The 25673-nt window shown below is 35.2% G+C and overlaps 1 protein-coding gene across 1 annotated transcript; it reads right to left on the reverse strand.

The window, feature by feature from the left end:
* Nucleotides 1-8692: 8692 nt before the first annotated feature.
* Nucleotides 8693-9628, reverse strand: LOC130836244 (olfactory receptor 7A10-like). Its single transcript, XM_057708311.1, has one exon. The coding sequence runs from the start codon at nt 9626-9628 to the stop codon at nt 8693-8695; it is 936 nt and encodes a 311-aa protein (XP_057564294.1).
* Between the last annotated feature and the right edge of the window lie 16045 nt (nt 9629-25673).

Here is a 25673-nt window from a genome sequence, read left to right on the forward strand (position 1 = left end):
CACTTCTTGGCTATCTTGAATAATGTTACCATGAATAGGAATATGGAAATCTCTTCAAAATCCTGCATTCAAGTTTTTTGGATCTATATTCAGACTTGGGATTGCTGGATCATATGGTAATTCTATTTTTAGCATTATGAGGGTTTTTCATACTGTTTTCTATAGTGGCTGCAACCTTTTACATTCCTAGCAACAGTGCACAAATGTTCCAGTTTCTCTACATCCTCTCCAAGGATGTGTAGTTTTGATTTGCATTATTCAATATCCAAGAAATTATTGCAAAAAATAATTTAATGAGGGTTTTCCTGTTTTATTCTTTGAGTTTTATGGTTTTAGTTCTTATGTTTAGGTCTGTGATCAATTTGTAGTTAATTTTTGTGCAGCGGTGTAAGGCAAGAGTCTAATCTCATTTTTTATGTGGATATCCAGTTTTCCCAACACCATTTATTGAATAGACTGTCCTTTCCAAATTGAGTGGCTTTGGCACCCTTGTTGAAGATCATTTGACCATATATGCATGGGTTTATTTATGAGATTTTATTCTGTTCCCTTGTTCTATATTCCATCTTTATGCCAATACCACACTGTTTTGATTACTGTAGATTTGTAATATGTTTTGAAATTAGTGACTGTGAGGCCTTCAACTTTGTTATTCCTTTTCAAGACTGCCTTAGTAATAGCTTACCTCAGGGTTTATTCTTGGTGTTATATATTCTATGTATTGTATCATATAGAATAGTATCACTGCCCTAAAATCCTCCTAAAAACCTTCCCCTTTGCCTGTTCATCCATTTCTCACCAACTGGAAACCACTGATATTTTCACTGTTTCCATCATATTGCCTATCCTATAATGTCACATAATTGGAATTATAAAGTATGTAGCTTGTTCAGATTGGCTTCTTCACTTAGTAATATGCATTTGAAATTCCTCTATTTTTTTTTCCTTTCCTGGTAGATCATTTTTTTTAGTTTTAAATAATATTTCACTGTCTGGATGTACCACAGTATATTTATCTATTCATGTACTGAAGGACATCTTGGTTGCTTCCAAGTGTTGACAATTATGAATAAAGCTGTAGCATATATGTGTGTGCACAAATTTTTATGTGGGCATAAGTTTTCAATTCATTTGGGTAGTTACCAAGGAGAATTATTGCTATGTCATATGTTAAGAGCACATTTAATTTTGCCAAGAAACTGCCAAACTGTCTTCTAAAGTGGCTGTACTATTTTACATTCCCATGAAAAATGAATCAGAAGTACTTTTACTCCACATGTTTGCCAGCATTTGGTTTTATCATTTTTTTGGATTATGAGCATCCTAATTGGTTTGTAGTGATGCTGAGAATTTTTTCATATACTTATTTGCCTTCTGTATATACTCTTTGAGGTAGTATCTGCTCAGATCCTTTGCGCATTTTAAAATTGGGTTGTTTGTTTTCTTATGGTTGAGTTTTAAGGGCTATTTCTATAGTTTGTCTTTGTCAGACATATCTTTTGCAAATATTTTCTCCTAGTCTGAGGCTTGTTATGATACCCTTTTAAGTCATCATGAAGAAAGGACTATTTTAGTGTTTAAAATCAAATCTTGACCAACTTGATAATGATATAATAAAAATAGGAAGAGAGAAATCAGAGGAAAACTTTATTTGGAAGGTAAAAACAGATGTTGAGTAATTTTAGATGTCTTTGGAAAAAATGTACTTAAGTCCAAGTGTTGAAAATATCATATGATATTGCTCATATATGGACTCTAAAAAAAGGTGTATAAGTGAACTTATTTACAAAACAGAAGTGGAGTCATGGATGTCGGAAGAAAACAGGGAATAATTTGAGGGGGGAAGGGATAAGTTGTGAGATTGGGATTGACTCATACACACTTCTATATACAAAATAGATAACTAATAAGAATCTATCACAGGGAACTCTACTCAATATTCTGTAATGACCTATATGGGAAAAGAATCTAAAAAAAAAAGAGTGGATGTATGTACATGCATAACGGATTCACTTTGCTATATAGCTGAAACTAACCCATTGTAAATCATCTATACTCCAATAAAAGTTTAAAAAAAAAGAAAATTTAAAGGCAACCATGAAGAGAGTAGAAATAGACCTCATATATTTAAAACCAAACACAGAAAAGAAGAAAACATAGAAAGCATGATAAATAGATAAAACAAAATAAGATGGTAGAGTTATATTAGTAATCACAAATGTTAAACACATTATACACCTATCAAAGCATCACCTATCAGAATGAACTTTTTTGAAAAAGCCAATGTAAACAAAACAAAACAATAAGTGTAAAGAAAAGAAAATGAAACAAAAGTTTGGAAATAAAAGGAGGGGAAATATGCAGAGGAATATGGTATAAAAGAAAGATATATAATTGTATTAATATAAGACAGTATTTGATTTGCATTACTATAGATACAACAGGACACTATCAATAAAAGGAACAAACCATTAAGAAGACATAATAAGCACAAATCTGTAGGCAGCTAACAACTGAGAAGGTGAAAAGGAATCCCTTATATTTAGAAACTGACCTGGTGCCTCACTGGTGGGCCTTGATGTTCTTCTCTCAACACAAATAATTTTACAGAACATCGATATTTGACAAGCTTGAGTCTTTACTCCAAACAGGTAGCCAGCTAACTGAGGACGGAAGTAATGGCCTCTTATACCGTCCTGCAATACAGAGTTGACCAAAGCAAACAGGAGGCCTTTGTAGCAAGCTACCAGTGAAAACTTATGCCAACAGTCTTCTTTGTGTGAAATGAAGTTTTCTCCTGTGCATGACATGCTTTCTGATTTGTTCCATAAAGTTGTAAAACCAACCTGCCTAACATAAGGGACATTCAGGAGCACAAAATGTGCTTCCTGTGATTGAAGGATAAAGCATTCTGAAGGCCCAGTGTCTAATTAGACAAGAATCCATCTGACCATGTTGGATTAAGACAAAAGTAAGGCCACTATGTAATCATGTCTCAAGCACAGAAACATTGCCCAGATCCCAAAAAGGACCAAACAACCTCCTGTAAAGTTCATATGAGTGACTGCTACTTCTTTACCAAATATAGCTTATACTCACTCCAGTATCCCCCCATATAGATAAGATTTATTAGGACATCAAATCAGAATTTCCCTGTTTTCTGACAGTATCCAAATCAGAGCAAAATCTCCCTTCCTTAAGCCCTCTCCCAAAATCCTCAACAAAAGCCCAAATCCTATGATAAGTTCTTTCTAGTATCCTCTTACTGAGAATCCCCAAGTTTTCCCATGGAATGCAATCTCTGTCACTACAACAAGTAATAAAGCCAATTTGCTGTACTACAGGTGTCTTCCTAGTGGTTTTTGGCTAAAGGGCATTGACACAACAGAGGCTCAAAATAAACAAAATGTAAAGATAACAGAATCACAAGGCACAAGTGACAAATACATACTCTGATGATAAATTTTTAGACAAGTTTATCAGAAAGTAAGAGTTTAAGTAGTCAAAAAGTTAGAGAATATGTAAACATTTGAACCACACACTTAAAATTGACTTTATATACACACACTGGCACATCTGTAAGCCTAAATCCATCAAGTAGATGACACAACTACTTTTGTGTATGTAGGAAACATTTATAAATTTGAACAAACCCAAGAGAGGTTTACAAAAAAACCAAGAAGTTTTTAGTCTGGTCACAATAAAATAAAACGAGAAGCCAACATTTAAAAGACAAACAAAAACAAAAACAAAAACAAAAACAAAAAAACCTTCATATATATTTAGAAAAAATTAGCCAACAAAACTCCTAAATAATTTGAGTCAAATAGAAAATGCCATGAAAAGTTTTAAAAATATTTAGAGCAGAATTACAAAGAATCCATTACATAAAATGGCTTGTTAGATCAATGATCTCTACGATGATAGAAACAGATCTTAAATGTATATATTCAAAGAACAGAATAATTAAAATAAATAGCTCCACCAAATGAATAAACCCAAAGAAAAGACATAATTAAGATGAAAGCAATGATCAAAATAGAAGAAAAGTGTTCAATAACACAAATACAATAGAAAATTTTTTATCAAAACTGATCAAGGTAGAGGGGTGTGAAGCATAAATACACCCAGAAGACTCCATGAGCCAAAAGTCACAGCTAGACTTGAGAAGGAACAGACTGCAGAGGATCCTTTTCCCTCCAGAATTTTGTGTTCTTGAACTTTATGTCATTATTTCTATCAACTATGCAAGGAATGTTCAAGACTTTGGTGTCCCTGGAGTTAATAAATCACCTAATAAATGCTCTATCTCCTTCCACACCTTGTTCCTGAATCAATTACTTGGATGCTTTGGCTCATGGCATTTCCACTTACACTCTTTTTGTCTTTTAATAGATAATTGATGAAAATGGAAGCTCTGCCCCAAGAAAGATGGAGACATGCATGAAGTCTCTGGTGGACATGATTTTTTTTTTCCTTCCAAGCCACCTTTGATTGGATACAATTTCAGTGACTGAAGCAGCTGAATTCTCATGGTATCTCATTAAAGAAATTGCTTTCCTATCATTATTGTCTGCAATTTAGAGAACTATAAAATAGGAAGAAAGTAGAGAAGAAAAATAGAGAACTTCTTTGTTAATTTTGATCATTAGAGGCAACTTGGGAGCCTAGTGTGTATCTCCTTATCTCTCTAGGCTCTGTCTTCATAGAATGAGCTTTCCTTTCCCTAGAGGTAGTATTCAGAGTGCAGGAAAACTCTTTAGGAGTGGTCTATCTAGCTCTGCTGGCAGTTCCATCACTAAATTAAAGAACTCATTAGGAAAATAAAAACAAAAATAAATAAGTGGGACCTAATGAAACTTCAAAGCTTCTGCACAGCAAAGGAAACTATAAGCAAGACGAAAAGACAACCCTCAGAATGGGAAAAAAAATATTTGCAAATGAATCAACAGACAAAGGATTAATCTCCAAAATATATAAACAGTTCATCCAGCTCAATATCAAAAAAATAACCCAAGAAAAAAATGGGCAGAAGACCTAAACAGGCATTTCTCCAAAGAAGACATATGGATGGCCAAGAAGCACATAAAAAGCTGCTCAACATGACTAATTATTAGAGAAATGCAAATCAAAACTACAATGAGGTATCACCTAACACCGATTAGAATGGGAATCATCAGAAAATCTACAAACAGTAAAAGCTGGAGAGGGTGTAGAGAAAAAGGAATGCTCTTGCATTGCTGGTGGGAATGTAACTTGATATAGCCACTATGGAAAACAGTATGGAGGTCCCTTGCAAAACTAAAAATAGAACTACCATATGACCCAGCAATCCCACTGCTGGACATATACCCAGAGAACACCATAATTCAAAAAGACACAGGCACTCCAATGTTCATTGCAGCACTATTTACAATAGCCAGGACATGGAAGCAACCTAAATGTCCATCAACAGATGAATGGATAAAGAAGATGTGGTACATATATACAATGGAGTATTACTCAGCTGTAAAAAGCAATGAAACTGGAACATTTTTAGAGACATAGATGGACCTAGAGACTGTCATACAGAGTGAAATGAGTCAGAAAGAGAAAAACAAATATTGTATATTAACACATATATGTGGACTGTAGAAAAATGGTACAAATCAACCGATTTGCAAGGCAGAAATAGAGACACAGATGTAGAGAACAAACATACGGACACCAAGTGGGGAAAGCAGGGAGGGTTGTGGGGGAATGAATTGGGAGACTGGGATACCAAATTGTACACTCTAAATATATGCAATTTATTGTAAAAAAAAAATCAAAACTAGAACCACCATATGACCCAGCAGTCCCACTTCTGGACATACACCCAAGAAATATGAAAGCAGTTCTCAAAAAGATATTTGCATGCCCATGTTCATAGCAGCACTATTCACAAAAGCCAAGAGGTGGGACCCAAATTTACATCAACAAATGAATGGATAAAGAAAATGTGGGAATGCACGCTATGGAATATTATTTAGCCTTAAAAAGGAAGGAAATCCTGTCATGCTACAACTGGGATGAAACTTGAGGACATTGTGCTAAGTGAAATAAGCCAGTCACAAAAAGACAAATACTGTATGATTCTGCTTATATGAGGTATCTAAAGTTGTCAGATTCATAGAGACAGAAAGCAGAAGGGTAGTTACCAGGGGCTAGGGATAGAGGGGAAAGGGGAGTTGTTTAGTGGGTACAGAGTTTCAGATTTGCAAGATGAAAAAGTTCTGGAGATCTCTCTCACAATGTGAATATACTCAACTCTCCTGAAATATACAGTTAGAAATGGTTAATATGGTGAATTTCATGTTATATGTTGTTGTTTTTTTTTTTTACCACAACATACATACATACATCCATTTTAATGTAAAAAAAGAAATAAATAACAAGAGTAACTTTACAATGTAGACACCATTTTAATCCAATAATCAAAGTTACCACCAGTAATGGGACAAATTGAAATCTTGCACCACTTGATAACATTCAACGGGAAGAACACAGCATCACTCCTAGGATTTCCTGCCCAAGATGCATAACCTAAATCAAATCATGAGAAAACATAAAATAGGCCCCTTCTGGTAGAAAGAACACTAAAATAACTGGCCTATAATCTTCAAAAGTATCAAGGTCATGAATGTCAAAGAAAGACTGAGAACATATCAGATAGAAGGGAACCAAAGAGGCCCACCAACTAAGTGTGCTACAGGATCATGAACTGGATCCTTTGCTATAAAGGATGTTATTGGGACAACTGGCAGCATGTGGATGGGCCCTGAGGATTCGATGGCTGTTATGTGTGAATGATAATTTCCTAATTTTGATAGTTGTGGTTACGTAAGAGAATGTCTTTGTCTGAAGGAAATAAACACTAAACTATTTAAAAAAAAAAGGAACTCATTTGGACAAGATCTACTGAGATTTCAGAGCTTTGACTCAAGAATGGAGAAATATTTCTGATCACAACTCACTTCACAGAAGGCCACCCCTGAATGTTACCAAGACTTCTAATTCTAATAGTGGACAGCAGAGAAGAGCCCCTGCTGTTAAGACCATCAGGGAAGCTTATTGTCTGATTGCACATGGTCCCTGGTGTCTTCCACATATTTGGCAGGACAGCAGGGATACAGAGTCCAGTTACTACCTTTACAGTTTTATTCTAGTGGAAAGCAAGTGAACTAATCATGACATTGGTTATTCCGTAAGTTGGACAATAGTGCATTGTCTGGTGTATGTGTGTGTGAGACACCCTTGAGAATTTCTCTTACCAATCAGAAAGCCAACTTGAAAAGCTAAATTCAAGCTAGAAAGTGACTTGATGAGTGTTCAGGGCAAAGTGGAAGTACTGAATTTATAGAAAACTGTCATTCAAATAAGAAAGTCTTGTGAACCTCGTTTGCTATGAAAGACTAAGATGGAGTGATATCAAAGTATATGAGGGAAGAACAATATTTCTTAAGAGTCCATTAAGCTGAGACTTAATGAGAACTGAGTGGGCATGAACGAGATGAAGATTTGGACTGACTTAGTCTCACAGCTGGCTCCATCAAGGAGGCCCTCATCACACATGTCCTTCTTCCCATGTATCAGTAACCATTCCTTTCTCTCATCTCTTTAGGCCAGTGGTTGATACTGATCATCACTGTTACCAATCTCAAAATATTGCATGATATCTAGTACTTTCCATACACCATGCTCAAAATTTGGTAACTAGTTCCCCTATTAAAATTTACTCAAATTAGTTAAGTTAAACACATCATCTCTACCCCATCATAATCCTTATTGATATGGGGAAAAAGAAAATGAGCATGTAGAATAATGAAAATGGTGATTTTGAAGTATATATGCCATATCTATTTCAAGAGGTTAGTTAGCTACTTAGATATATGGCAAGATAAATTGTGACGGTGGAATAAGTGAAGAGATATTAGGATACAGGCTATTGAAAAAGTGATGGGTGAGAATAAGAAAAGGTTGGTAGTGCACAGAGTGATAATATAAGATGACCAAAGAAAGGCTCCTTGGGATAGCAATACATGAAAGAGTGGTGGAGGTAGAGGAGGTGGCTAAGGAGAAGCAGCCAGAGTAGTAGAGAACTAGAGAATATATTTTCATGGAATCCAATTTAAAACTAAAGCAGGATAGTTTTAAGTAATGAGAGCAAAGGTATAATGGGAACAAATGTATAAATGCCACAAGGAGATCAAATAAGAGAGAGAGACACAGAGATCTGATCATTGACTTTCATAATTCATAAGTGTTCATGTCTTTAGCAAAAGCATTACCAGCAGATTGGGTGGAAGTTCATTTGCATTGCACTGGAGGCTAAAGATCAGTGAACTCTTCCACTGGGAATGCTCTGGATGGCAAGAGACCAAAATCACAAACCAAAATAAATTTAGGCAAGGGGCACCTATTGGCTCAGTGCTTTCTGCACTAAACCCTAAGTAGTAGAGTCAGAATGCGTACACTGTTTTAAAAGAAAATTCTAAAGAAGCAATTGTTTAAAATATAAGATAATTAGAATCAATGATATATTACTTTGGGAATAAAGTTAATTGCAGATTATCTTTTTCTGAGCTAATAAAAGAATCACAATTAGGGCCTCCCAGAGTTTTGAGCCCTGTGATTCATGAGAAATTCTCCAAATCTGAGACAAACATCCTTGTCATGTAGAGAATGTTTCTCTTCTGAAGAGTTTTTTCATGGCCTGTTTCACATCTTTGTTTCTCAGGCTGTAGATAAAGGGGTTCAGCATGGGTGTGACCACAGTGTATGTCACTGAGGCTACTGCACTGGCCCTGGAGTTTTGGGCAGCAGAACTGAAGTACACCCCAATGCTTGCACCATAGAACAGGGAAACAACTGAGAGGTGAGACCCACAGGTTGAAAACGCTTTACACTTTCCCCCAGCTGATGAAATTTTCAAAATGGAGGATACAATCTTAAAGTAAGAGAAAAGGATTCCAGTGACTGGAATAACACCTATAAGTCCAGTTGCAAAATATATCACTATATCATTGAGGAAGGTATCAGAACAGGCAAGTTGGACCACCTGATTAAGTTCACAAAAAATGTGGGGGATTTCCAAATCTGTACAGAAGGATACCTGTAACACCATTATGCTGTGTAACAATGAATGCAGGACAGTCATGATCCAGGATGCCATAAGCAGAAGGCAACAGAGCCAGGGGTTCATGATGACTGTGTAGTTAAGGGGGTGACAGACAGCTACAAATCTGTCATAGGCCATCACAGTCAGGAGGAAGTTGTCCAACTCTCCAAAAAGCAAGGAAAAATATATCTGAGTGATGCATCCTGCATAAGTAATAGTTTTGCTTTGCATCTGGATGTTCAGTAGCATCTTTGGGACTGTAGTGGAGGTGAAACATATGTCTGTGGAAGACAAGTTGGCAAGGAAGAAGTACATGGGGGTATGGAGGTGGGAGTCTGAAATAATGGCCAGAATAATGAGTAGATTCCCACACACAGTGATCAGGTACATTGACAAAAACAGTCCAAAGAGGAGAGGTTGAAGCTCTTCTTCTTCTGAAAATCCAAGGAGGATAAATTCTGAAACTTGTGTTTGGTTTTCTGGTTCCATGTAGCTGGTGTGACTGCTAGGAAATGGGAAAAAACAGTTACTTAGCAAAAAATGTTACCAACAACTTGATAGAAATGCTGTTTTTATTTTACACTTAACTAGCTAATTAATTAATTAGCTAATTTTCATACTTTATCTATAAATCCGCTGTTCTTTTTTTTCTGATTTTAAAAAGGGTACTAAATGCTCCATCTCTTCTTCTACACTTTGACCAACACATATTTTAAAGTATAATTATATACCGCTATGCATAATCATATATTATATATTCAATAGCATGCATTAATAATGGCAGGGGAAATCCTTGTCTAAAGTATCAGGAGAACAAATCCTTGCCCTGAAGAAAGTTATAATTAAGCTTGTTTGTTTGACATGTGAGAGAGCTTATCAATAAGTCAATAAATGACATATCATGTGGTGATCAACATTTTCAGGTGTAATAATTCTAGTCATGGAAGTTGGAGAAAAGAAAAACAAAGTTGATTAAATTTTAGCTATCTTACTAAAAAAGGATGCCTCAAATTAATAAAAATGTAAATGAAAGAGAAGACATTACAACTGATACTATAGAAATACAAAGGATCATAAGAGACCATGATGAACTATTACATGCCAACAAATTAGATAATTTAAAAGGTATGGATAAATTCCTAGACACACACAATTTACCAAGAATGAATAATGAGGTAATAGGAAATCTGAACAGATTAGTAATTAACAAGGAGGCTGAATCAATAATCAAAAATCTCCCAAGAAGGGATTTCCCTGGTGGCACAGTGGTTAAGAATCTACTTGCCAATGCATCAGACACAGGTTTGATCCCTCGTCCAGAAAGATATCACATGCCATGGAGCAACTAAGCCTGTGCTTACAACTACTGAGCCCATGTGCCATAATTACTGAAGTTTGCACACCTAGAAGCCCATGCTCCACAACAAGAGAGGCCACCACAATGAGAAACCTGTGCACCTCAATAAATAGTAGCCCCTGTTCACCATACCTGGAGAAAATCCACACACAACAATGAAGACCCAAAGTAGCGCATAAATAAATAAATAAATAAATAAATAAATAAATAAATAAATAAATTTATATTAAAAAAAAACCTCCCAGGAAAGAAAAGTTCAGGATCAGATGGCATCATGAATTCTACCAAACACTTAAAAGAGAATCAATTGAAATCTTTTTCAAACACTTGAAAAAAACTGAAGAGCAAGGAACACTGTCAAAGTAATTTTATTTAGCTTGCATCACCCTGATACCAAAGCCTGGTTAAGACACAATAATAAAAAAAAATTATAGGTCAATATCCTTGATAAACATAGGTGCAAAAATCTTCAAAAAAATACTATCAAAATTAATTCAATAGTGTATTAATGGGATCATACACAATGATCAAGTGGAGTTTATCCCTGGGCTGTAAAAATGGTTATACATACACATATCAATAAATTTTATATACTACATTAACCAAATGAGGATACAAATCACATGATTACCTCAAAGGATGCAGAGGAAGAACCTGACAAAAGTCAACACTCTTTCAGAAATTAGAAAGAAATTAGGTATATAAGGAATATAACTCAACACAATAAAGGCCATATATGACAAGTCCTTAGATATCATGCTCAATGGTAAAAAATTGAAAGCTTTCCTTCTAAGATCTGTAATGAGGGAGGTTGCTCAAACTCACCACTTTTACTCAATGTAATCCTGGAGCAGGAGCCGTCACATCCCATCCAGATGGCACCTTCACACCCACCTGTAGGTGAAGGTCTTTCCTCACTTAGGCCAGTTCATAAAATCTGGAAAAATGACAGCTCCATCAAATGTGTGGTCATCAACAAAAGGCTATAAGAAACATGAAAAATCAAGGGAAAATGACACCACTGAAGGAAAACAATTTTCTGGCAAAGAAATTAACATCTATTAATTGCCTGACAAAATTCAAAATAATTGTTTTTAGGCGACTCAGTGAACTGATAGACAAGTTAATGAAGTCAGGAAAACAATACATGAACAAAACAAAGTTTAATAAAGAGAATTCATAAAAAATGGAGATTCTGGTGCTGAAGAAAATAATGGATGAAATGAAAAAATGCAGTAGAGAACTTCAGGAACAGACTTGATCAAGCAGAAGAAAGAATCTGTGATCTCAAAATAGGTCCTTTGGAAATTATCCAGTGAGAAGAGAAAAAAAAAAAGAATGAAAAATAGAGAACAAAGCCTATGGAATTTTGGGGATATCATCAAGTAAACATATATGTACATGGGAGTCACAGAAGAAGAAAGAAGGAAAGGGACTAAAAGCTCATTTAAAGAAATATAGGATGAAAGGGATATCCAGATCTATGAAACTAAAAAATCCTGATGAGGATCAACCCAGAGATACTAAACTGATGCACATTATAAACAAAATGTCAGAACTCAAGGACAAATAGAGAGTTTTGAAAGCAACAGGAGAAAAGCTACTTATCACATACAAGGTGATACTCACAAGACTACCACCAGATTTCTCAGCAGAAACCAGGTAGAGCAGAAGATATATACCAGGAAACCAGGGATATATTTAATATATTGAATGAAAAAAAACCTCCCAACTAAAATTACTATATTTGGAAAAAAAATAGCATTTAAAGTGAACTTGAGTCATTCCCTGACCCCCCAAAATGATGGAATTAGTCACCATTAGAACTGACTAACAAGAAATATTTAGAAGTGTTCTTTACATTGAACTAAAACCAATCTAAGCAGCAATTTAAAAGTAGATAAAAGTATATATCTTACTAGTAAAAGTAAATGTGTAGACATATCTAGACTCATGCAACACTGCAATGATGGTGACCATAATGTAAATCTTAAAAGAAAAATCTGTTAAATGATATACAATATAAAATGAAGCAAACTCAGACTACAAGGACACAAAGTGTGTGTATGGGGGAGTAAGAGTGGTGGTTTTGTGTGTGAGTGATATTGTTATCAAAGTAAAACAATTTATAACTTCAAGATATTTTATGGAAGTCTTGAGCTAACCACAAAGAAAAAAACTATAATAAAAACATAAAAGATAAAAAGAATCAAACCAAATTACTGCAAAATTCATCAAATAACAAATGAAGACAGCAGGAGAGGAAGGTGAAACAAAACAACTGCAAAATACACAAAAAAGAGTTAACAAATTTGCAATAGTAAGTACTCAATTGTCAATAATTACCTTAAATATAAATGGATTGAACCCATCAATCAAAAGGCATAAAGTGCCTGAGTGAATAATAATAATAAAAATCTAGTGATTTTAGATTTAAGCACACATAAGCTGAAAGAGAAGAGATTAAAAAAATGTATACAAATGGTAACTAAAAGAAAGCCAGAGTGGCTATATTTATATCAGACAAAATACACTTAAGTTTAAAACTGTCCCTTGAGGCAAAGAAGGTCATTACATAATGATAAAAGGGTCAATTCAACAGGTAAACATAACATTTGAAATATATACATATCTAATAGAATACCTAAATATTGATAGATTTGAAGGCAGATACTGATAGCATTAAAATAATACTAGGGAACCTCAATAGCCCTTATGCAATAACAAATAGAATTTCCAGAGATAAAATCAATAAAGAAATAGCTGATGTGAACAACACTATAGATCAAGTGAACCTAATAGACATATTCAGAATATTCCATCCAACAGTAGCCAAATAAACATTCTTCTCAAGTGCACGTGGAATTTTCTCCAGGATAGATTACATCTTAGGATACAAAATGAGTCTTAACAAAGTTAAGAAGCTCAAAATCATTCTAAGTATCTTTTCCTACAGCAATGGAATGAAAATAGAAATCAATAATATCAAGAAAATGAAAGAATTCACAAATGTATGGAAACTAAATAGCACACAGAGAGAGACTTACATGAGGCCAGTATTACCCTGATACCAAAACCAAACAATGACATCACACGAAAAGAAAACTATAGATGAATATATACATGGAAAATATATGGAAAAATTCTCAACAATTGTGCCAAACAATTCAATGGGCAAAGAATATAGAATAGTCTTTAATAAATGGTTTTGGGACAACATATAGTCAGATGTAAGAAAATGAAATTGAATTATGTTCTCACAACATATGCAACAATTAACAAAAATAGATTAAAGACTTAAGTGTAAGAGCTAAAACCTTAAAACTCCTTGAAGAAAACCTAGCAGTAAATATTTGTGATTTTGGATCATCCAATGGTTTATAAGATATGACAGCTAAAGCACAAGAAAGCAAAGAAAAAATAGGTATGTTGAATGTCATTAAATTAAAAAGTTTTTTGCTTCAAAGGACATTATCAAGAAAGTGAAAAGACATATTACAGAATGGGAGAAAAATGAAAATATGATAAGGAATTTTAATCCAGAATATAAAAACAACATTTACAACTCAACAATATGAAGACAAATAACTCAGTTTAGATTTTGGCAAAATATCTTTTTGAGGAACCACTAGGCTATTTTCCATATTGGCTGCACATCTTTACATTCCCACCAACAATATACAAGGATTCCCATTTATTGACATCCTCACCGAATGCATAATTTTTCCTTTTTAATTTTAACCATACCAATGGGTGTGAAGTTGTATTTCCTTGTGATTTTGTCCTAAATTTCCCCAATGACTAAAGATGTTGCACATCTTTTCACATGCTTTCTGGCCATATGGATATATTCTTTGGAGAAATATCTATTAAATATTTTGCCAAATTTTAAACTTGAACTCAAGTCAGTATGGGTAAATGAGCAAAAATGCAAAGTCACAGAACAGTGTATTAATCTTAAGAATTGTAGAGGACACAAGCACCCTCCATCAAGTTATGTGAGATTCCCAAGCTTTGCCATGGTTTTGCAGTCTGAGCAAAGTCAATCAGAGAAGAAAAATAAATAAAAGGAATCCAAATTGGAAAAGAAGTAAAACTGTCACTGTTTGCAGATGACATGATACTATACATAGAAAATCCTAAAGGTGCTACTAGAAAACTACGAGAGTTCCTCAGTAAATTTGGTAAAGTTGCAGGATACAAAATTAATACACAGAAATCTGTTGCATTTCTGTACACTAATAATGAAAGATCAGAGAGAGAAATTAAAGAAACAATCCAATTTACCATCACATCAAAAAGAATAAAATACCTAGGAATAAACCTACCTATGGAGGTGAAAGACCTGAAATCCCCAAACTATAAGATGCTGATGAAAGAAATCAAAGACAACAAAAACAGATGGAGAGATATACCATGTTCATGGATTGGAAGAATCAATATTGTCAAAATGACTATAATATCCAGGCAATCTACAGATTCAATGCAATCCCTATCAAATTACCAATGGCACTTTTCATAGAACTACAGCATAAAATACCTTAAAACTTGTATGGAGACACAAAAGACCCTGAATAGCCAAAGCAATATTGAGAAAGAAAACCAGAGCTGGAAGAATCAGGCTCCCTGACTTTAAACTATACTACAAATACTACAGTCATCAAAACAATATGGTACTGGCACAAAAACAGAAATATAGATCAATGGAACAGGACAGAGAGCCCAGAAATAAACCCACACACTTACAAGGATGCAAGACTATACAATGGAGGAAAGACAGTGTCTTCAACAAATGGTGCTGAGAAAACTGGACAGCTACATGTAAAAAAATGAAGTTAGAACACCCTTTAACACCACACACAAAAATAAACTCAAAATGGGTTAAAGACCTAAATGTAAGATTGGATAGTATAAAACTCTTAGAGAAAATCATAGGCAGAACTCTCTCTGACATAAATTGCAACAATATCTTTTTCAATCTGTCTCCTAGAGTAATGGAAATAAAAACAAAAATAAACAAAAGGAACCTAATTAAACTTAAAAGATTTTGCACAGCAAAGGAAACCATAAACAAAATGAAAAGATAACCCACAGAATGGGAGAAAATATTTTCAAACAATGTGACTGAGAAGGGATTAGTCTCCAAAATTTGCAAACAGTTCATGTGGCTCAATATCAAAAAAAAAAAAAAATAGCCCAATCAAAAAGTGAGCAGAAGAACTAAATAGGCATTTCTCCAAAGAATTCATACAGATGGCCAAGAGGCATGTGAAAAGATGTTCAACATTGTTAATTATTAGAGAAATGCAAATCAAAACTACAATGAGATATCACCCCACACCAGTCATAATCATCATCAAAAAAATCTACAAATAATAAATTCTGGAGAGGGTGTGGAGAAAAGGGAAACCTGTTGGTGGGAATGTAAACTGGTACAGCCACTATGGAGAATATTATGGAGGTTCCTTAAACAATTAAAAATAGAGCTACTATATGATCCAACAATCCCAATCCTGGGCATATACCTGGAGAAAAACATGGTTCAAAAGATTACATGAAACCCAATGTTCATTGAAGCACTATTTTAATAGCTAAGGCATGGAAGCAATCAAAATGTTCATTGACAGAAGAATGGATAAAGAAGATGTGGTAAGTATGTTCAATGGAATATTACTCAGCCATTAAAAAGAATGAAATAATCATATTAAATGATGTAAGTCAGACAAAGACAAATGTCATGTGATATCACTTTTAAGCAGAAACTAAAAATATGATACAAATGAACGTTTTTACAAAACAGAAACAGACTTACAGTCTTAGAGAACAAACTTACGGTTACCACAGGGAAAGGGTGGGAGTTTTAGAATGACATGTACACATTTCTGTATTTAAAGTAGATGGCCAAAAAGGCCTACTGTATAGCACAGTGAAATCTGCTCAATATTCTGTAATAAAATAATGGGAAAAGAATTTTAAAAAGAATTGATACCTGTATATGTATAACTGAATCACTTTGCTGTACAGCTGAAACTAATTCAACATTTTAAATCAATTATACTCCAATACAAAATAAAATTTAAAAAAGAAGAACCTGTTTCAAACTACTAATTAAAAAACAAGCAACAAGGATACAGGGAAATATAGCCATTTTCTTATTCTGTAATAACTTTAAATGGAGTAAAATCTATACAATTATTGAATAACTATGCTGTACACCTGAAACTAATATAATATTGGAAATCAACTGTATGTAAAAAAAAGGAAAATTAATATGCTGCTTCCAGGCACTTTTCATGTATCATTTGATTAAACCTCCTAGCAGCCTTGGACTAGATAGAGTTATAATGTAATTTGCAGCAACATGGATGGACATAGGGATTATCATAGTAAGTGAAGCAAGCCATAAAGAGAAAGACAAACATCATATGATATTGTTTATGTGTGGAATAAAAAAATGATGCAAATGGACTTGTATACAAAACAGAAATAGATGCACAGACATAGAAAACAAACATGGTTACCAAAAGGGACAGCTCGGGGTGGAGGGAGTGGAGGTGATAAATTAGGAGTTTGGGATTAATATATGCACACTACTACATATAAAAGTGATAACCAGGACCTACTATATAGCACAAGGAGCTATAATTAATATTTTGGAATAACTTATAAGAAAAGATATATATATGTATATATGTATATGTATGTATGTATAGCTGAATCACTTTGCTGTGCACCTGAAAATAACACATTATACTTCAGTTTAAAAAAAGGAACATCTGAGGGGGAGAAGTAATTGAAAAAAAAATAAAGGGAGGGAAATTGAAACGTGATGTTACTTGCTCAAGGACAAACAGCTAGTAAATGGCCAAGGCTGTGCCCAAAATCAGGACAGACGCATTTGAAGCCTGCCCTCTTTCTACTCCATTTCTGTTGAAAACATATCTATCTTCTGGGGCTTCCCAATGTTGGCTCCAGTTCTGCTTCTTGGGATCCCATGGAATCACCTCTTTTACGCTTCTATTCAGCTGACCTTGGGAAGCTGGCACTGACATTTCAGAGGAAGACATGTTTTGGCCCTTCAAGCTCCCATATTGAAGATTTTTGGGGTGCTCCATCCTTGGAATTGTTATGGCTCATTGATGTCTAATAAGTTATCCATATAACCAATCACCCCTCCACATACTTCCAAGGGCCTGTGCCTTGGAAGATGAAGACATCACCTTCTTTAGCTCTCCCTGAAACTCAGTAGCAAGATATTGGTTTCCTATGGGTGTCATAACAAATTATTGCAAATGGATGGCTTAGAACAACATTCTCTCATAGTTATGGAGGCCAGAAGTCTGAAATCAAAGTATCATCAGGGTTGGTTCCTTCTGGAGACGCTGGGGATGGTTCCATTCCATGCCTGTCTCCTAGTTTTTTGTGACTATTGGCAACCCTTGGCATTGTTTGATTTGTAAATGCATCACTCCAAATTCATCACATAAATAACCTTTGTCTCTTCTCCTCTGTGTCTCAAATCCCCCTTCTGCTTTCCTTTCATATAAGGACACATTTCATTGGATACAGGGACCACCCTAAATTCAGGATGATCTCATCTGTATAATCTTAATTACATCTATAATGACACTTTTTCTCCAAGTAAGGTTATATTTACAGTTATAGGACTAGGACACGGATATATCTTGTGGGGGCCACTACTCAACCCACTATAAACATCTTTGTATCCAGGCTCCCAGAGTGGTAGTTGGTCACTAGTTGTGTAAGCTCAAGCAAATCTCTTGGCCTCTGGACCTCAGCTTCTGCTTCTGAAAATGGTTATGTGGATATTTACCAGGAATGAAAGAGATAAAGAGAAAGGGGTGGCATGATGATCATCAGCTGTATATTGTTGCTGTGCATCCCCCGGACTACTGGATAACCAGATTTAGGGATTTAGCCTCTTTACTCAGATATGAGTAGAACCCCAATAAGGGATGCTGAAGGACCACAGTGCTAACCACACTGTCTAGAGGGCAGCAATGCCCTGCCATGCTCTCATCAACAAGGGATCTGTACCTGGTGTTTAAAAGGAATTCAGGTATATATGTAGCTGCTCTGTGTGAACAGAGTAGGGAGGACACAGCACTTCTTAATCTTCATGTGCACAAATCTCCTGGGGATCTTGCTAAATGTAGACTCTGATTCATTAAAAAAAAGAGAGAACTATTTGTTAAATACAACTTAGCATTTGTTCAATACTTACACATGCTCCTCTAAGGTCTTTTTCCTGTTACATGCGTATCCCCTTCTTTACATGGAAGAACTCCACTCCTCCTTCAGGATTCAGTACAGTTATAAGCTTTTCTGCAAAGTCTTAAGTAACCTTACTAGGAAGAGTTGACTACTTTTAGATCCTCTCTACCAGGATTACAGTACCATGTCAGGGTATTTCATTTAGTTCTATATCTCTTCCCCTGTTTAGGCTGTGAGTTCCTCAAGAGAAGAAATGATGTCTGACTCTTTTCTACAACTCTAGAACATTGGTTTGTGCCTACCATGAAGCAATTACTGAATAAATACTTGCTGAATGACTAAAAGGACAAATAGTGGAATAAGGTTAGACAGATATTTCCATCACTGGAGGAGAAGGGAGAAGCAATGAAACAAAAGGGAATATTGTTGAGGAAGGGTGATCCCATGATTGAAAATCAAGGGCAGAGAAGACAAGTTGAAGATAAAAGATATTTAAGTGTACCATTATTTCCCTTTAGAATCAGGGAAGGTAAATTTTTGAGATTGTGTGTCAAACTTTTCTTCTTATCCATTGATAACCTTAAAGTTACTAACATTTAAAAAGCTATATCATACCCTCCAACACTTATGAAGATGTGGCTCACCCAAAAATTATCAGGGAGGAGTTTTTATTTCAGTGATCCAGTTTCTTCCTTGGGTGAGAGATGAAGTCAGAATCTCTGTCCCCAGAAAGGGTAGGGAGGTGGAGCCACCCATGAGGCCTCTGGAAGATGCATTTGTGTTTCCCAATCATCTGAGTTTGCTCTTGTATTCTTATGTAAGAATAGGGAAAGAGTTCACATTTTTAATGTTCATCTCCAAGGGCTGAATTCCCATAGAGCCTAATTAAACATCTTATTGCTTTCCTAAATCCTGAGAGATTTGGTTCTGTAGAGGCTAAGAGAGAATAAAATATGTAAAGAGTTTTGCCAGTTTTGACCCTTGGGAAGCAGCTACGGGTCTACCTATATTTCCTCTATCTCATTGGACTCTTTTTTTTTTCCCTTCCAGGAAGGGTCTGTCTCTTTTTAGATAGAATCTCTACAGTGCAGAGTATCTCTGATGGGCTGCTATATTCATCTCTGTGATACATTTCTTTTTGCAAAGTACTAAAGAAAACAATTGAACATCATTAACTGAAGCTTCAGGATATTGCCAAAATACTCCCAAGCAGACTTACACACACACACACACACACCCTTCCACAGACACACTAGTGTGTATCTGTATGTATCATGATTTCTACCCCAATTAATTGAAAATGAACCTGTTGAAAGGGAAAGCTATTCAGTAAAAGGGAATAAGGAGAGATCTTATAGGATGGCCTTGTATGCCTTATAAGCATGGTTTCTGGAAGTGTCTACACAACTTGAGCCCACTGCTGATGCAGAGACTGGTCATCACATTTTAAGTTTCAGTAAATATTCACAACCTACCATGAGACTAGTTCATACAAGGGGCTCAGAGGTTATTAAGTAATATCATAAATATGTATGATATGATATATAGTAATAGGGGAATTATAGTTTTATTTATAAAGGTAAGTTACCAATAGCATGAATCAAAGACAATACATCATAATTTAACCTTTAGACTTTAAAGAGGTAATAAGACAATACCATGGACAAATATATGGCCATAAATTCAACATGATACATGAAACTGACCAATACATTGCAAGAAACAAATTACCAAAACTTCCCCACAAAGAAATAGATAATCATATATGAATAATCATATATGAAATCCTGATATCTATCTAGTTAAAAACTTTCCAAATAAAAACCTTTAGACTTAGATGTTCTATTAATTTTCTTTTTTTAAAAATAAATTTATTTATTTATTTTGTTGGCTGTGTTGGGTCTGTTTTTTGCCGTTTGCGGGCTTTCTTTTGTTGAATGGGGGCTACTATTCATTGCAGTGTATGGGCTCCTCATTGCCGTGGCTTCTCTTGTTGTGGAGCATGGGCTCTAGGCACGTGGGCTTCAGTTGTTGCAGCACATGGGCTCAGTAGTTGTGGCTAACGGGTTCTAAAGTGCAGGCTCAATAGTTGTGGCACATGGGCTTAGTTGCTCCTTGGCATGTGGGATCTTCCTGGAGCAGGGATTGAACCCGTGTACCCTGCATTGGCAGGTGGATTCTCAACCACTGCGCCACCTAGGAAGCCCTCTATTAATTTTCAGTACTACAAGGGTGAGTCAAAAATTATCCTCACTCTGGCTGTAGAATTTAGTTTAATTAACTTTTAGAAAAGACAAATACATCATTTTCAACATAATCTCCTTGCTTTTCAATACACTTTGTCCATCTGTCAACAAGCTTTCATATTCCCTCATTATAAAACGTTTTCGGCTGAGCTGTGAGCCACGAATGCGCCACTGTCTTCACTTCTTCATCAGAAGTGAATCTTCATCCTCATAGGGGTGCTTTCAGGGGACCAAAGAGATGAAAGTCTGATGGAGCAAGATCAGGAATAAGTGAGGATACTTTCATGCTCCAAAATAAAGGTTTTGCAGAATGTCCATAGTGTGGGCAGAAGTGTGTGGGCATGCATTATCATGCAAGATCACAACGCCATTGGAGAGCAGTCTTTTGTGTTTAATCCAAAGTCTAGGCTTCAGCTCTTCAATAAGCATCTCACTGTAACAAGCACTGTTGATTGTTGAACGTTTTTCCTGATAATGTACCAATACTAGCCCTTGAGAATCCCAGAAAACTGTAAGCATCAATTTTCCAGTAGATGGTTGCCTTTCTTTTTTTGACATACAATAAACTGCATATATTTAAAGTGTACAATTTGATATTTTTTCTTAATAGTAATGTATATATGGCAATTCCAATCTCCCAATTCATTCCCCCCCTCAACCCTCCCTGCTTTCCCCACTTGGTGTCCATATTTTTGTTCTCTACATCTGTGTCTCTATCTCTGCCTTACAAACCAGTTGATTTGTACCATTTTTCTGTATTCCGCATATATGTGTTAATATATGATATTTGATTTTCTCTTTCTGACTCATTTCACTCTGTATGACAGTCTCTAAATCTATCCATGTCTCTACAAATGTCCCAATTTCGTTCCTTTTTACAGCTGAGTAATATTCCATTATATATATGTACCACATCTTTTTTATCCATTCATCTGTCGATGGACATTTAGGTTGTTTCTATGATTTGGCTATTGTAATTAGTGCTGCAGTGAACATTGGGGTGTATATGTCTTTTTGAATTATGGTGTTCTCTGGGTATATGCTGATGGTTGACTTTCTTTTCTTAGAACTTTTATTGAGATACAGTTAACATACAATAAACTGCATATATTTAGATGAGATCGGGCGCGTTGAGGGTGGTATGGCCATAGACAAACTGCATATATTTACAGCGTACAATTTGGTATCCCAATGTCCCAATTCACTCCCCCCCAACACTCCCCACTTTCCCCACTTGGTGTCCATATGTTTGTTCTCTACATCTGTGTCTCTATTTCCACCTTGCAAACCAGTTGATTTGTACCATTTTTCTATAGTCTGCATATATGTGTTAATATAAGGTGTTTGTTTTTCTCTTTCTGACTCACTTCACTCTGTATGACAGTCTCCAAGTCCATCCATGTCTCTAAAATGTCCCAGTTTCCTTGCTTTTTACAGCTGAGTAATATTCCATTGTATATACGTACAACATCTTTTTTATCCATTCATCTGTTGATGGACATTTAGGTTGTTTCTATGATTTGGCTATTGTAATTAGTGCTGCAGTGAACATTGGGGTGTTTATGTCTTTTTGAATTATGGTGTTCTCTGGGTATATGCTGATGGTTGACTTTTGAACTTTTTCTTGGTCAGTGATTGAGGATGTTTCCGTTCCATACTCTGCTGTTTACTCTCAGGCTTGTAGTGATGAATCCATTTCTCATTACCAGTAATGATTCTCTTTAAGAAACTTTCACCTTTCTTAGAGTATCAGTCCAAAATTTGTTTGCAGATATCCAAACACTTCTGTTTATGCTCTTCTGTGAGTTGCTTCAGTACCCATCTCATACAAACTTTTTGAAACTTAAGTCTGTCATGGATTACTTTGTTTTGAGGTGTTAAATCATCCTCCCTGTAGTCACGATCTTGTTCCATCAGACTTTCACCTGCTTGATCCCCTGAAAGCAGACGTATGAGGATGAAGATTCACTTCTGAAGGTGGACAAAGTGTATTGAAAAGCAAGGAGATTATGTTGAAAAATGATGTGGATTTATCTTTTCTAAAAGTTAATTAAAATAAATTCTACAACCAGAGTGTGAATAATTTTTGACTCACTCTTGTACGTTGGTTTAGTGTCAGAATTCCCTTATGTTAGAAGAAATATCACTGAAAAACTTGTTTAATAACTTCACTATTATGCAAATATGGTAAAACATAAATTTACTTACCTGTAATAATCTGTGTATGCATGGTTTGTATTGATGAAAAGTTTTATAGGTAGTATAACAATATTCTCATGTTTAATGAAAAAATAGATAAATATGGCAGTGTACCTTATTATTTTTATGAAAATAAAATTAATACATTTTAATTTTAAAATGGAGGGATCTTGGAACATTAGGAAGGAAGAAAGGGCAACAGAAAGAATGAAAATATGGTTTCAACTGTTTCTGAGGCAACATCTACCTTCTCTACTTCACCAATATCCTCTCCCAATTTGGCCTATCCAGAGAAAGCAGTTCATTATTATCCCTAGGTTTGGCTAGACTATACTTCTGAACTTTATCTTGTCAACCATCCTCTCTTGCCTTCTTCAAAGATGAAGTTAAGACAGCCAAGAGTCATCACCTCTTTGCTACTAGAGGTCCGGTGTCTTCAAATGAAGAAGAAAATGACAACCTCAATCTATTGGAAATACTTTTAAATGATTCTGATTCCACTAAAAATAAGTCTTATTTTAGCTACAATTAGGTGGTATTTTCCACACAATATGTAAACCACTTGACCTCTATGTTCTGTTCTAATTTTCAAACAACCAAAAGCCTGTCTAGAGAGTCTGATGCCAATAATCCATCAATGTTCTTTTAGGAAATGTTGCAAAAAAAAAAAAAAAAAAGCAGTCATCTTGATTCAGCCCATAGACTGTAGTGTTCCAACCTATGATTTACAGTTAAGTGTAAGAATATGGATACATCTTGAAACTAGGAGTGAAAAAAAGCAATTTGCTGAATATATATATACAGAGTGATGCCATTTATTTATTTGCTTATTTCACAAAACATAAAATTAACCATTTAAAAGTATAACAATCTAGTGACAGTACCTTCATAATGTGAAAACTTCATGTCTATCCAGTTCCAAAAGCATTTTTATCACCCTCAGGAAAACTCAGTACACACTAGCAGCCACTTCCCATTTTCACCTTCTCCCAGCTCCTGAAAATCACCAATTTTCTTTTTGTTTTTATGGATTGCCTGTTCTGGATATTTCACATAAATATAATCACACAATGTGATGTTTAGTATCTGGCTTCTTTCACTTAGCATAATGTATTTGAGGTTTTCCTACCTTGTAGCATTTTATCAGCATTTTATTACTTTTTACTGTTGAATAATATTCCATCATATGGATATACCAAATTTTCTTTAACCATTTGTCAATTGATAAGTATTTGGCTGGAAATTTGGATGGACATTCATTAGTCAGTGGACATTTTCTCCATTCAGCTGTTGTGGATAGTGCTGCTATAAACATTTGTGAACACATATTTGTTTGAATAATTGATTTCAGTTATTAAAAAATAATTACTCTTTATCATCATCATCATTATTATTTATTTTTTGGCCACGCCATGCAGCTTGCAGGATCTTAGTTCCCAAACTAGGGATCAAACCCATGCCCTCAGCAGTGAGAGCACCGAGTCCTCACCACTGGACCACCAGGAAATTCCCTTGATTTCAGTTCTTATGGGTATATGCCCTGGAGTGTGATTGCAGGATCATATGTTTATTCTATGTTTAAATTTTGAGGAACAGCCAAACTGTTTTCCACAGTAGCCATACCATTTTATCTTTCTACAGGCAATGTATGAGAACTTATATTTATTAAAATATAAAAAGATGCCAAACAAGCAAACAAAATTTCCAGATTTAAAGTTCAGGATGCAAAGCATGTGACTTTACAGGTACTGGGTGTTCTTCCATGTTAGGCCTTTTTTTTTTTAAATTCTTTATTGGAATATAATTGCTTTACACTCTTGTACCAGCTTTTGAGGTACACCAAAGTGAATCAACTGTATTTATACATATATCCCCATACCCCTTCCCTCCCGAGACTCCCTCCCACCCTCCCAATCCTGGCACTCTAAGTCCTCAGCCTCATCGAATTTATCTCCCTATGTGATGCAGCACCTTCCCTCTAGCTATCTATTTTACATTTGGTAGTGTATTTATGTCTATGCTACTCTCTCACTTTGTCCCAGGTTCCCCTTTGCCCCCTCCCAGTCCCATGTCCTCAAGTCCATTCTCTACCTCTGTATCTTTATTCTTGTCCTGTCACTGGGTTCATTAATACCATTTTTATTTTTTTAGATTCCATATATATGAGTTAGCATACAGTATTTGTTTCTCTCTTTCTGGCTTACTTCGCTCTGTATGACAGTCTCTAGGTCTATCCAACTCATTACAAATAACTCCATTTCATTCCTTTTTATGGCTAAGTAATATTCCATTGTATATATGTGTCACATCTTCTTTATCCATTCATCTGTAGATGGGCATTTAGGTTGCTTCCATGTCCTGGCTATTGTAAATAGTGCTGCAATGAACATTATGGTACTTGCTTCTTTTTGGATTATGGTTTTCTCTGGGTATATGCCCAGTAATGGGATTTCTGGGTCATATGGTAGTTCCATTTTTAGTTTTTTAAAGAATCTCC

Source organism: Hippopotamus amphibius, chromosome 15 (assembly GCF_030028045.1).
Source record: "Hippopotamus amphibius kiboko isolate mHipAmp2 chromosome 15, mHipAmp2.hap2, whole genome shotgun sequence".
In the NCBI taxonomy this organism is placed as follows: domain Eukaryota; kingdom Metazoa; phylum Chordata; class Mammalia; order Artiodactyla; family Hippopotamidae; genus Hippopotamus; species Hippopotamus amphibius.